The 13,139-nt window shown below is 54.2% G+C and overlaps 1 protein-coding gene across 4 annotated transcripts in view; it reads left to right on the top strand.

Moving 5' to 3' along the window:
• The window catches only part of LOC144949143 (protein kinase C epsilon type-like), a 384,575-nt gene that overhangs the window by 46,805 nt on the left and 324,631 nt on the right, over positions 1-13,139 (top strand). For 2 of the 4 annotated variants that reach the window (XR_013640246.1, XR_013640245.1), the window contains exons 15-17: positions 711-899; positions 2,132-2,278; positions 2,972-3,664. Coding sequence is in view for 2 of the 4 variants with exons in the window: in XM_078879021.1 (XP_078735147.1) it covers positions 711-899; positions 2,132-2,278; positions 2,972-3,376 (741 nt within the window). In the remaining 2 variants the exon portion in view is untranslated. Of the gene's footprint in view, positions 1-710; positions 900-2,131; positions 2,279-2,971; positions 9,250-13,139 lie in introns of those variants that run through there. The other 2 variants (XM_078879021.1, XM_078879020.1) reach the window with 1 other exon arrangement.

Here is a 13,139-nt window from a genome sequence, read left to right as displayed (position 1 = left end):
TACCATCACCTCTAGCAGCAACCTCCACCGTCAACAGTGTGAGTGTGTAAGGCGAGGTGCAGTGATTACTTGGCAGCCCTTTAATTGGTGGAAACCCACCACCAGCGCCGTCGTTTCCCTCTACCAGTACCACCACATTAACATTCGCTGCCCCGCCCAAGCTACTGACACTTGGGCTACGCCCATTTCAAACCTTTATAAACAGTTTGCCTTTAGAGGCTAACCCCCTTTTCCTGATGACGACCGCTTGTGTTGCGATCGAAACGTCGTAGTTTTTTGTTATTTTCTTTGAAACTATCTACGTGACTTTACCGAAAGACCCAAATAATATGGTGGTGGTGATGGTGGTGGATGTCCTGGTGGTGGTTGCCGTGGTGGTGGTTGTGATGGTGGTGGTGGTTGTGATGGTGGTGGTGATGGTGGTAGTTGTCCTGGTGGTGGTAGTTGTCATGGTGGTGGTGGTTGTGGTGGTGGTTGTCCTGGTGGTGGTGGTGGTGGTGATGGTTGTGATGGTGGTGGTGGTTGTGATGGTGGTGGTGGTTGTGATGGTGGTGGTTGTGACGGTGGTGGTGATGATGGTAGTTGTGGTGGTGGTTGTGATGGTTGTGGTGATGGTGGTGGTTGTCCTGGTGGTGGTGGTTGTGATGGTGGTGGTTGTGATGGTGGTGGTGATGGTGGTAGTTGTGGTGGTGGTGGTGGTGGTTGAGTAGATCCTGCAGGAGCTGGAGTACGGCCCCTCTGTGGACTGGTGGGCCATGGGCGTGCTCGTCTACGAGATGGTGGTGGGCCAGCCGCCCTTCGAGGCGGACAACGAGGACGACCTCTTTGACTCGATCCTCCACGACGAGGTGGCCTTCCCCATGTGGCTCAGCACCCAGGCCGTCGACATCCTCAAGGCCGTGAGACGCACCCCGTGTCTCACCCCCCCCCCCCCATGTCTCACCCCACCCCCCCCCGTGTCTCACTCCCCCCTCCCATATCTCACACCCCCGTGTCTCACCCCCCGTGTCTCACCCCCCATGTCTCACCTCCCATGTCTCACCCCCCGTGTCTCACCCCACCCCCCGTGTCTCACCCCCCCCATATCTCACCCCCCCCGTGTCTCACCTCCCGTGTCTCACCCCCCCCGTGTCTCACCCCCCGTGTCTCACCCCCCCGTGTCTCACCCCCCGTGTCTCACCCCCCCCATATCTCACCCCCCCCGTGTCTCACCTCCCGTGTCTCACCCCCCCGTGTCTCACCCCCCGTGTCTCACCCCCCCGTGTCTCACCCCCCGTGTCTCACCCCCCCCATATCTCACCCCCCCCGTGTCTCACCTCCCGTGTCTCACCCCCCCGTGTCTCACCCCCCGTGTCTCACCCCCCCGTGTCTCACCCCCCGTGTCTCACCCCCCCGTGTCTCACCCCCCGTGTCTCACCCCCCCGTGTCTCACTCTCCGTGTCTCACCCCCCCCCAAATCTCACACCCCCGTGTCTCCCCCCACCGTATCTCACCCCCCGTGTCTCACCCCCCCGTGTCTCACCCCCCGTGTCTCACCCCCCCGTGTCTCACCCCCCGTGTCTCACCCCCCCGTGTCTCACCCCCCGTGTCTCACCCCCCCGTGTCTCACCCCCCGTGTCTCCCCCCACCGTATCTCACCCCCCGTGTCTCACCCCCCCGTGTCTCACCCCCCGTGTCTCACCCCCCGTGTCTCCCCCCACCGTATCTCACCCCCCGTGTCTCACCCCCCGTGTCTCACCCCCCCCCAAATCTCACACCCCCGTGTCTCACCACCCCCCAAAACTCACCCCCCCCGTGTCTCCCCCCACCGTATCTCACCCCCCGTGTCTCACCCCCCCGTGTCTCACCCCCCGTGTCTCACCCCCCCGTGTCTCACCCCCCGTGTCTCACCCCCCCGTGTCTCACCCCCCGTGTCTCCCCCCACCGTATCTCACCCCCCGTGTCTCACCCCCCGTGTCTCACCCCCCCCCAAATCTCACACCCCCGTGTCTCACCACCCCCCAAAACTCACCCCCCCTGTGTCTCACCCCCCGTGTCTCCCCCCACCGTATCTCACCCCCCGTGTCTCACCACCGTTTCTGCGTGCCTCTCACCTCCCGTGTCTCACCCCCCGTGTCTCCGCGTGTCCCAGTTCATGGTGAAGTCCCCGGCACGCCGTCTGGGCTGCGTGGCGGCGCAGGGTGGGGAGGCGGCGATCCGCGCTCACCCCTTCTACCGCGGCCTCGACTGGGACGCCTTGGAGCACCGCCGTCTCCCCGCTCCCTTCCGCCCACGCATCGTGAGCCTGGGTGGAGGGGGGGGGGCAGAGGGGGGTAGGGGGGGGTTTGTGCACAACAGCAGCAGTGTCATCAGCATCAGGAGCATCATCATCCTCATCAGCAGCATCAGCATTCTTATTGGCAGTGGCATCATCATCATCAGGAGCATCATCATCATCATCATCATCCACATCAGCATCATCATCATCATCATCCTCAGTAGTGGCACCGTCATCAATATTAGCATCATCGTCATCATCAGCAGCATCATCAACAGTGGCAACATCATCATCATCATCTCATCAGCAGCTGCAGCATCATTGGCAGTGGCACCGTCATCAATATCATCAGCAGCAGCATTTTCTCTCCCTTGACCTTCTGCCAGCAGCGAGCCTTGCACTTCACGTGATAGCCTCAAGATGCACCTAGCCTGGCACAAGCGCAGTGGTGATGGCACCACCAATTGTTGATCATCTTACTGCATAGCTCTAATCAAACCCCGACCCCTCACCCTATCCATAACAATAACCCTACCCCTAACGCTCTACACAACCCTAACCCTAACCCTCTCCATAACCCTCTCCACAACCCTACCCCTAACTCTCTCCATAACCCTCTCCACAACCCTACCTCTAACCCTCTCCATAACGCTATCTCTATCCCCACGCTATCGCTAACTCTACTCCCGCCCCCCCCCCCCCCCCCCTGTGTAGCGGGGTAAGCGCGACGTGGCCAACTTTGACGGGGACTTCACGCGCGAGGACCCGGCGCTGACGCCCACCGACCCGGCCGCGCTGCTGCAGCTCCCCCCGGACGAGTTCCGCGGATTCTCCTTCGTGGCCGACGGGCCGGGGCCGGGCCTGGGCGGCGGGGGCGGCGCCCCCCCTTCCCCCCCGCCGTCGCCGCGACAACCGCGGCAGCCGACGCCCCCGCCGCGGTCTCCCACGGCGAGGGTTGGGGGGGCCCCGCGGCCCCCCCCCGCCCCCCGCCTGCCCCCGACCACGCTCGCCATCGACCCGGTGCCGCGGGCCTGCGGCCCTGCCAGGTCGGCTGAGTATTACGCAGAGTGTCGCCTGGGCTTCGGCCTCGGGGACGAGGAGGAGGAGGACGAGGTCTAGGGGATGATGAGGAGGAGTGGATGAGGTGTAAGGGGTGGCGTGGAGGTGTAGGGGACGAGAAGGATGATGAGGTGTGGGTGACGAGAGGATGAGTGGATGAGGTGTAGGGGACGACGAGGAGGAGGTGAGGGTGGACGATGAGGAGGATGATGAAGTGTAGGGGAGGAAGGTGAGGTGTAGGGGATGAGGTGTACCGGAGGAGGAGGTGAACGAGTTGGACGTGAAATGAAGGTGGTGTTGAGATCAGTGTAGGAGGAGGTGGAGGTGAGAGTGGAGGAGGTGGAGGAGGTGTGGAGATGAAGTCTACTGGTGAGAACAAGGCTCGTGCAATATTTGCACCGAGTCCCAGTTCAATCGTTGCTGCTGTTCCCGTTCCAGTGTGCGCACCAGCGTCACCATCACCATTACCATTGTCACCATCGTCATCATCACCATCGCCACTATTACCACCATCATCACCACGATCACCACCATCATCATCATCACCACCATCATTATCATCATCACCATCATCTTCACTATCACTGCCATCATTGCCACCATTGTCATCATTACCATCGTCATTATCATTGTCACCACCACCACCATCACCATTCCCGTCCTGATGGCCGCGATGGCCGCGGTGGCCGTATCGTCGTCGTCGTTGTCCGCGTGCGTCTTCACCAGCCGGGCGGCCGTGGTCCCGTACCGTCGTTCACGACCCGAGCCAACAGCGAGCCTCTCCCCTCCCAGCCACGAGATGGGGCTGTCCCTAGGGGGCAAGACGGTTTACAAAGCCGGGCAGGGGCTCCCGGGCAGGGCCTCCCGGGGGGCCGGCCGCGGTCGCCCATCGCGGCCGTGGGTCATCGAGGTCGCGGCTCAACGGAACGAGAGGGGAGAGGGGAGGGAGGGGAGATGGGGAGGGGCGACGTCGTAACCACTGAAGCGGCCCCCGTGAACGCGCCACGTTGGCCCAAAGTTGGCCCAACATTGGTGCCGGCGTTGCGCGTTGTACCAGGGGAGATGGACGGCATGCACGAGAAGGGATGCGCCTGCGTGTGTGTGCGCGCGTCTTTGTGCCGTGTGTGTAGTGTCGGACTGCTTACGCAGCGTGCATAGCCAAACCATGCCAATATTCGGGAGGTGCGGGGGAAGGACAACGAACTAAACACAACACACCAAGTAGCTCTAAAGGAAATGTACGTGAATGAGACAGCCAGAGCAAGGCGAAGCTGAACCAGTAGAGATCGAGAGATGAGAGAGGGGGAGACAATAGACAGAAAGACAAAGAGGGTCTGTGCTGATTGGACTCGTGGGATATTCTCCCCTAGCGCGTCCCTGTGACCCCACGACCCAATGACCCCACAAACCCATGACCCCGCGTCTCTGTGACCCCACGTCTACATGACCTTGTGACCCTGTGACCCCGCGTCCCCATGACCCCGTGTCCCCATGACCCCATGACACTGTAACCCCGTGTCCCCGTGACCATGTGCTTCCGACCATCGATTATTCACGCGCATCGTGGAGCGAGAGCGAGTCGCGCTTGGGCGGGGTGGCGCTGCCAGGAGGAGGAGGAGGGAGAGCAGCGCTAGGAGATGAGGTGACACGGCATCCGGCGTTAGTAGTAGCGGTTGTGAGTCGCGGTTGTGAGTCGCGGTTGCTATCGACGCCCAGCTGTCCGCAGTGGGGAAGCCTCCGTTTCATGTCGAGGTTCTGTGTGGTGTGGCCGCTACTCACCAGCCGTGGACTCCGCAGAGCGGGCGAGCAGCTCTCCCCGCTTGGCCCGCTCCCAGGAACCGGGCCGCAGGCTCCAGTTCCTGCCGGCGCGTTGCACCACCGCCGACTCGGGAACGAGCGCGGCTATCCACTATGGTGGCGAGAAGTTGACTACCATGCCTGGTATACAGGAGGTCATGGGTTTGATCCCGACCCTGATGCCTGCTGTATATTTGGGGTTTACGTGTCTCTCTCTCCCCGTGGTCGCGTGGATTTTTCTCCGGGTCTTCCGGTTTTTCCCTCCACATTTAGAATCAACATCACGCGTTTTAGAGTATTTGGCTGCTGCTATAAATGTCCACACGAAGATGAGCCACTTCGTTGCGCTATCATTTGTGATAGCCAGGTCGTGCTTCTGAAAAAGAGCTAAATATAGCTCAGTGGGCTTTGCCTGGTAAATACAAAAAAATGGTCGAATAGTTTTAATCGTTTAGTAAACAGAGCTGACTTGAGCGTGGCACTACGAATGCCATGCTGGGTCAGAATACAAAATGCTTCCCTCCAGTGATCGATCAACGCGTCCAAGGATGCTTGCCATGGCCGATAAGGTGTCGTGTGTGGGGCTGTGTGTGGGTGGCGGTGATTCCATGTATGTGTGTGTGTAGCAGTGCGTGTGTGTGTGTGTAGCAGTGTGTAAGTGGTGCAGGCTATGTGTGTATGCGGGCCATGTTGGTGTGACTGGGCGATGTAGATAGATCGGTGCGTGCAAGGGGTTGCTAACCCCTCCACCTGGCACTTTTTCTACCAAGCACGGCGGTGGAAACACCGACATGAGCCCGTGCTAGAAACCAGGGGGACAGGCGGCCATGACGCCTTCGGGCCAAACTCGTTCTGGCGGATCCAGAAACAGGAAACCACTGAGGTTGGGCACACGGAACGTTCGCACTCTCGTTGCGGAGGAGAGGCTGCCACTCCTCTGTCAGAAGATGGACCGGTACCGTCTGGACCAATGTGGAATACAGGAGGTCCGGTGGACCGGCTCTGGCACCAGTCATCATGAGCGGTGGACAGTCCTGCACTCGGGGCAGAAAACTACCAAAAAAGCAACAAGAGGAGAGGAATGGTGGTGGCGGTGATTACTTACACCCCCACCAAAGATGAACATCGGTGGAGGGATGCAGACAAGGCTGATGAGTCAGATGTCTTCTATAACCTCCTGTCCCAGGCACTAGCTAAAGGTGTATTTAATGCCTGAGTGGGTCATGATACACGACACCTCGGTTGGAGTGATGGGCCAGATCATCTTAATGATAACAGAAGGAGGCTACTAGACTTTCCTGCAGCCCATGGGCTTGTTATTATGAACACGCTGTTGCGGAATCAGCGCATCCACACACCATCATGGATGCATGCCAGGTCCAAGCAAGAACATCTGCTGGACTATATAATTATGGACTAGTGGATGCGGGCCCATGTCCTTGACACCAGGATCTACTGTAGAGCTGATTTCCCTATGTCCATCGACTTGTTACCTGTAAGATGCGCCTGCCATTCTTCCACTCCGGTGGTGGGTGTCAACCCCATTGAAACCCACAGTGGTCTGGTCTCAGCTAGCCGAGGATAGTTGCAAGTAGGAATTTCAACCGCTTGCAGCTGGGGTGAGCATAATGCCCCCCTCCTTGTGATGCTGAGGGGAAATGGGTGACGTTCAGGACTGTGGCTCATGCAGCTGCAATGGCTGCATTGGGTATGCGGTCCAGACCTCCCCAGAGACCCTGGCTGAAGGAGGAGGTGTTCCGGTTGGTTGAGAGAAAACGACAGGCCCACTCCCGTCGTCTACAAATTCCAACATCGGAGAATGAGGAGGCTTGCCGCAGCCTTCGCTTGGAGATTCGGAGTGCCATGCGGCACTGCAAGGATGAGTGGTGGGTTGCTGAGGAGATGGAATCTTCCTCAGTAGCCCGCAATTACAAATCACTATTTAATTCCAAAAAAAAGTTACTTTCACCACCTGGTCTATCACCATCCTTAAAGAAAGAACGGTAACCCGATCTCCGACCCCCAGGAACAGTTCTGCAGGTTTGCAGAGTATTTTTGTGAGGTCTTGGGGGAGGGGAATTCCTTCAGTCCAGACATTATGGGGAAAGGTGGGTATGACCCTGCTAGGGCAGCGGTGCCTCAATATTGTCCTGGTATGGATTGTGCAACATCGCCTTGCCAGGCACGCGGAGGAGAGGCTTGCGGAGCCCCAATGCGGTTTCAGGAAAGGGGGGTCCTGCACAGATGCCATATTTTCTGTCCGTCTGCTACAGCAGAGGTGTAGGGAATTCCAATAAGACCTACATCTTTGCTTTATTGCCCTGGTCAAGGCCTATGATACCATCTACAGGCCAGAGCTATGGGCAGTACGTCGTGCTTTGGGAGTCCCTGACTCTCTGCTCACAATCATTAAGGGCTTTTATGATGGTGGGAAGGCCCGGGTAAAGCTTCGTGGCCAGGAGTCGGAGCCATTCCCTGTTCCCTTTGGCGTGCAACAGGGATGTCATCTGGCTCCCACAATATTTAACATTATCTTTGACCATGTAGAAGCTTTCATTGGCTGTACTGGAGGAAGTTACATCTGGTACAGATACAAAGGGAGGTTCAATATAGAGGTTTTTGGGTTAGATTGCGTAAATATATGTGTCGTTAAAACCTGCCACCATCTGACAGCCAACTAGTAAGGGTTGTCACGTAAATAAAACATGCCAATTCATCACTAGTACAGCACACCGGTGTGTTGGAGAGCTAAGCCACAACATTTACAAACTGAGAATTACGTTTCGCTAGTAATTACAACCAGCTTCATCAGGCGACAGCCAGATTTGTGGAGAAGTCTTCCTGTTTCGTTCCTTATATAGAGGCTTAGATGTGTTGACCACGCAGCTGCGCTCTTGCACAATGTGGGGGGGGGGGGGGGATTACTGAGGCAACGTACATTATGCGAGCCCTTTGAACTTGTCCTTCCTATCTATTGTGTTAATTACAATAGCCCTACCAAATGCATGCACTTTGTAGGCATGCATTTAAAGAATGTATTATTGATGATTCGCTTCCACGCAGCACTAAGACGGTAGCTATCCGAACGGTTAACGTTATTTTTATTTATTTAAATTTCGATAGATTATCTAATCAGTCTTAGCCAGTAGTAGCTAGTTGTGCACAAAACTTCAACATCAACATAAATTGAGTGTCTTTGTTGGCACGCGTGTTCTGCTACTGCTGACAGTTGCATTTGGGATAATTGAATATTTCTCTGATGTTCTTTTAGTCTCGTGCTGATCATTCGTCCTGTTTGCCCAACATAACATTTTCCACACGTGCAGTTAATCCTGTACACACCTTGTGTTGATAACTTCGGTAATACATATTTTGTACCAGATATTAGATTCTGTTTTTTATGTACCGTGCCAAATATGACTCGGATGTTTTGTTTTTCCAAACATCTGGCTAGTTTATCAGTTACTCCCGCCATGTACGGTATTCTGATCGTTTTAAATACTTGGGGCAGTTTCAATGCTCGTTTTTTTTATTTGGTTTTGGTATTCAATGCCCTGTTGATTTGTGCATCATTGTAACCGTTCATTTGCAGCGCTTCCTTAACATGTTGAATTTCACTTCTCAGACTGTCACCATCTGACACTTTCTTAGCTCGATGAATGCGCGTCTTGATAGGAGCAGATTTCTAAGCGGGGTGATGGTGTGACTCTGCATTCAGATAGGCGTCAGTATGCGTTTTCTTTCGGTAAACACTGCGTGTTTTTTAACCATTTCTACCCCGTCCGAGCAGAATATATCCAGAAATGGTCGAGTTTTGTCAGCTTCCACTTCCATGGTGAACTGGATGGATTGGTTTTGCGAGTTGAGATGATTTAGAAATGCGTTCAGTGTATCTTTTCCGTGTGGCCAGACCACCAATGTGTCATCAACATATTTAAACCACGCAGATAGTTTTAGTGTGCTTGAAGCTATTGCTTTTTCCTCTTCTTCTTGGTTCTTTCGGTAAAGTCACGTAGAAGGGAAGTAATAAAATAATACAAATAAAACATAATAAAATTATTCTCACGACGTTTCGGCCACAACGCAAGCAGCCGTCATCAGGTGCCACAAGAAGTGTTCTTTAGACAGACTCTGTCGCCTCGACGGACCTGGTTTTCACCTGAGGACGGCTGCTTGCGTTGTGGCCGAAACGTCGTGAGAATAATTGTATTGCTTTTATTTTTATTATTTTATTACTTCCCTTCTACGTGACTTTACCGAAAGAACCAAGAAGATGAATCCCTGCAGTCACGAAAGCTTTAAATCAAAAGCTATTGCTTTTGTTTCAAAATCTTCCATGTACAAATTCGCTATCACAGGAAACAAAGGAGAGCCCATTGCTGCTCCTTCCTTTTGTTTGTAGAAGTTACCTTGCCACAAGAAGTGTTCTTTAGACAGTGTTCAGCTAGTCTTGGGATAACTTTGGCTAAACCTTTGTTCGTTACCAGCGTGTTGAGTAATTTAATTGACTCGTTGACCGGAACCCTCGTGAACAGAGAGGTCACATCAAAACTTACGAGAATATCATCAGGGTTAAGCTTAATTACTTTAATTATATTTACGAGATGTTCAGAGTTTTTGATGAACGAAGATGTCCTACCGATGGAGGGCTGTATTTGTTTCGTTACGTATTGTGCTAATTTGTACGTGGCAGAGCCTATTGTACTAACTATGGGTCTTAATGGGACATCAGGTTTGTGAATTTTGATAGCCCATAAATTGAAAGGAATCAAAATTACTGTTCGGATAGCTACCGTCTTTGTGCTGCGTGGAAGCGAATCATCAAATAAAACATTATTTAAATGCATGCCTACAAAGGCCAGCGTACTTCAATAGGGATTGCCGTTGGTAGGGATATTTTAATAAACACAATAGACAGGAAGGACAAGTTCAAAGGGCTCGCATAATGCGCATGCATGATGTGCGTTGCCTCAGTAATCCCCCCCCCCCCCCACATTGTGCAAGAGCGCAGCTGCGTGGTCAACACATCTACGCCTCTATGTAAGGAACGAAACAGGAAGACTTCTCCACAAATCTGGCTGTCGCCTGATGAAGCGAGTTTGTAAATGTTGTGGCTTGGCTCTCCAACACGCCAGTGTACTGTACTAGTGTCCGATTGGCATGTTCTGTTTACGTGACAACCCTTACTAGTTGGCTGTGTCGGATGGTGGCGGGTTTTAACAACATTTATATATTTACGCGATCTAACCCAAAAACCTCTATTATGGATGATATTGGTTGCGAAAGCCTACGTGTTAAACTGACAACTGGAGGTTGATTGATGCACAGGTGCGGTCGAGAGAAGGATCCCTTTTAGTCAACTATGGTATGTATTCTAGATTTGAAGCTTTCGTGACTGCAACGAATCATACTCTTAGGTTTTTTCGGTAAACCTAAGAGTATGGTATGTATGCCGATAATCTGGTGATTGATGCTCACTCAGAGGAGGAGTTGGATGTGCTGCTGCTGAACCTGGAGTGTGCCATACCATCAGCCCCACCAAAACGTAGCACCTGCCTGGGTATTTTGTGCCACCAAACACTCCACCCCCTCAGCTCCCCATTGGTGATGGGGCAGTTGTGGAGAGAGTGGAGAGCTTCCCATACCTGGGCAGTGTGCTTTTGACCAGCTCCGGTTTAACAGCAGAGGTCTCACTACGAATCAGTCGGGCGGCATTATCTTTTCGTCGGCTGTGTAACACTGTGTGGAAGCAACCTGGTCTGTCGCTCCACACGAAGCTTCAGGTCTTCTCGGCCACAGTCATTCCCTCCCTTCTCTACGCTTGTGAAACGTGGACCCCTCTAATTGAACATCTGCGCCGGTTAGAAACATTCAGGCTGGCATGCCTACTATCCATCCTGGGTTTAACCAGACTGGATTGTGTGAGGAGCTCACAAATCCTTGAAAGGTCTGGACACATTCGCATCAGTGACCTCCTCTGGAAGGCAAGGCTGCGTTGGCTGGGTCATGTAGCCCGCATGTCCAGCCACCGCATGCCCAAGCAGCTTCTGTTTGGCCGCACAGAGGGGGCTAAACGGGCACGATACGGGCTGGACAAGAGATGGACTGATGCGGTATGGGAGGATGTGGAATTGAGTGGAGTGTCAAGATCAGCCTCTATGGAGGAGGCTCTTAAAGGACGCTCCAGCAACAGCGGAGGGCAGAGGAGTGACACTCACAACAACGAGCGGAGTGCCAGGCGGCTAAAATGAAGAAAGTTGGCGCAGTGGGGGGTGGCACAGGTGGTGCATCTGCCAGTCATCTCAGCCAACCCATGGCTCCTGGGTCTGTCCCGAGACCTCTTGTCAGCGAGCCTTCCACATTTCACGTGGCCTCAATGTGCACCTGGCCTGGCACAGGCGCGATGGTGACATCACCGTCACTTAATGGCGAATGGCGGGTATTGGCATTAGTGGCGGCGATTCCGTGCGTGGTGGGCTCCCTCGTGTTGGCTCGCCATATGAAGTCGCCGGTGATTCCGTGTGTGTGTGGCGGTGATTCTTTGTGTGTGTATCCCTACCCCATCCCTTCCCCCCGCCCCCTGACTTAGAACGTGCTTCCCCGACTTTACTCACTGAACTTGAATCTGCATCCTTTAACGCGCGTCATTCGGGGCTGTGTGTGTCTTGGCTGTGTGCGCATGTGGCCATGCGGCACGTGCCGTGATTTTGTTCCCGTGTTTTTTTTCGCTGGGTGGGTTTGATTCCCGCTCACGGCCAACGTCAATGACGAATATCCGAACTGGATTCTGGGGCCGCCTCTAGATGGACTCGGCCTAAAAACGAGCACACGCTGCTGCCATGCGTGAAACATCAGAACTGGGGAAACAAAGGCGACGGCGGGCTTGGTTGTGGCTACACTACTGCCCCGGTTTAGGCACTCGCCAACAGCACTTGCCCCTGCAGCCTGACATGGCTGTACAGGGGATCTTTGTCTTTGCGTGATTGGCAAGATAGGACGGAACAGATTGATGGAGATCCTTTCAGATGAGTAGGCATCATTGATACACAAACCTCCATTTAATATGTAGCCAGCGCAGCTTATCGCGTGTCAAACTCGTGATCAGATCACAATTGTTTCCCATCAAACGAACTGCCGCATTTAAAACCGGAGTGGCCAGAGGTGAGCGTCGCTGGCACAGCCGAAGATGCTGCAGCAGCAGTCTGCGTGGATGATGATGACGATGATGATGGACGCGTGGACGAGCTTCTTCGCAGTCTCGACAGTCGGAACACGATGGACTGCGAGCAGTCCAGCCAGGCGCCTCATGTGAGTGGCAAGCGTCAGTTCGCTATCGGCAAGGACACCAAGGCATGTTGCCCGATCTGACACTGGGATGTCACAACCGTCGATGTGGATCGACTCACACTTGACTCGATAAAGCTGATGGTGGGTCCCAAGTATGATGAATTTAGTCCGACTCAAGTTTAGCTTCGGATGGTTTGATGTCATCCAGTTGCTTATGCCGTCGATCCACAGCATGAGGCGTGGAACGCGTGAGACGCACGAGTCAGCTGTCGTGTGGAAGTAAAGTTGCGCGTTGTCGGCTGATGAATGCACGCTGAGTCTATGACGGCGGGCGATGCCGATGGCATCGGTGGTGTAAAGAGGAAGAGCACCTGGCCAAGCAGACCTCCCTGTGGCACACAGCACATCACCGGTGACGAGCTGTGCGCCACAGGCTATCGTCATAGCTGCTGACCCTGTGTGTCCGACCTGTAGCGAAGGACTCAGTCCATGAAAGCACAACCACCTTGTACACCATACGCAGTTCGAAGATGCCTGTCTAAGATGTTATCATCAACCCTATCACACGCATCCACAATGAGTGCATTGTGGATGACCTTCAGCATTGCCGCATCTGCCCAGTAGCCATGCCGGGATGCTGATGCAAGGCTTGGAACGAGGCTGTTCTGCTCTAAATGGGCCATAAGGTGACGACATCTCAGCCCTCGACGATTTTCGACATGAATGTCAAATTGGAGAT

Source organism: Lampetra fluviatilis, chromosome 52 (genome assembly GCF_964198595.1).
Source record: "Lampetra fluviatilis chromosome 52, kcLamFluv1.1, whole genome shotgun sequence".
NCBI lineage: Eukaryota > Metazoa > Chordata > Hyperoartia > Petromyzontiformes > Petromyzontidae > Lampetra > Lampetra fluviatilis.
The sequence above is the reverse complement of the archived record's forward strand: the minus strand, read 5'-3'. Positions and strand labels throughout refer to the sequence as shown.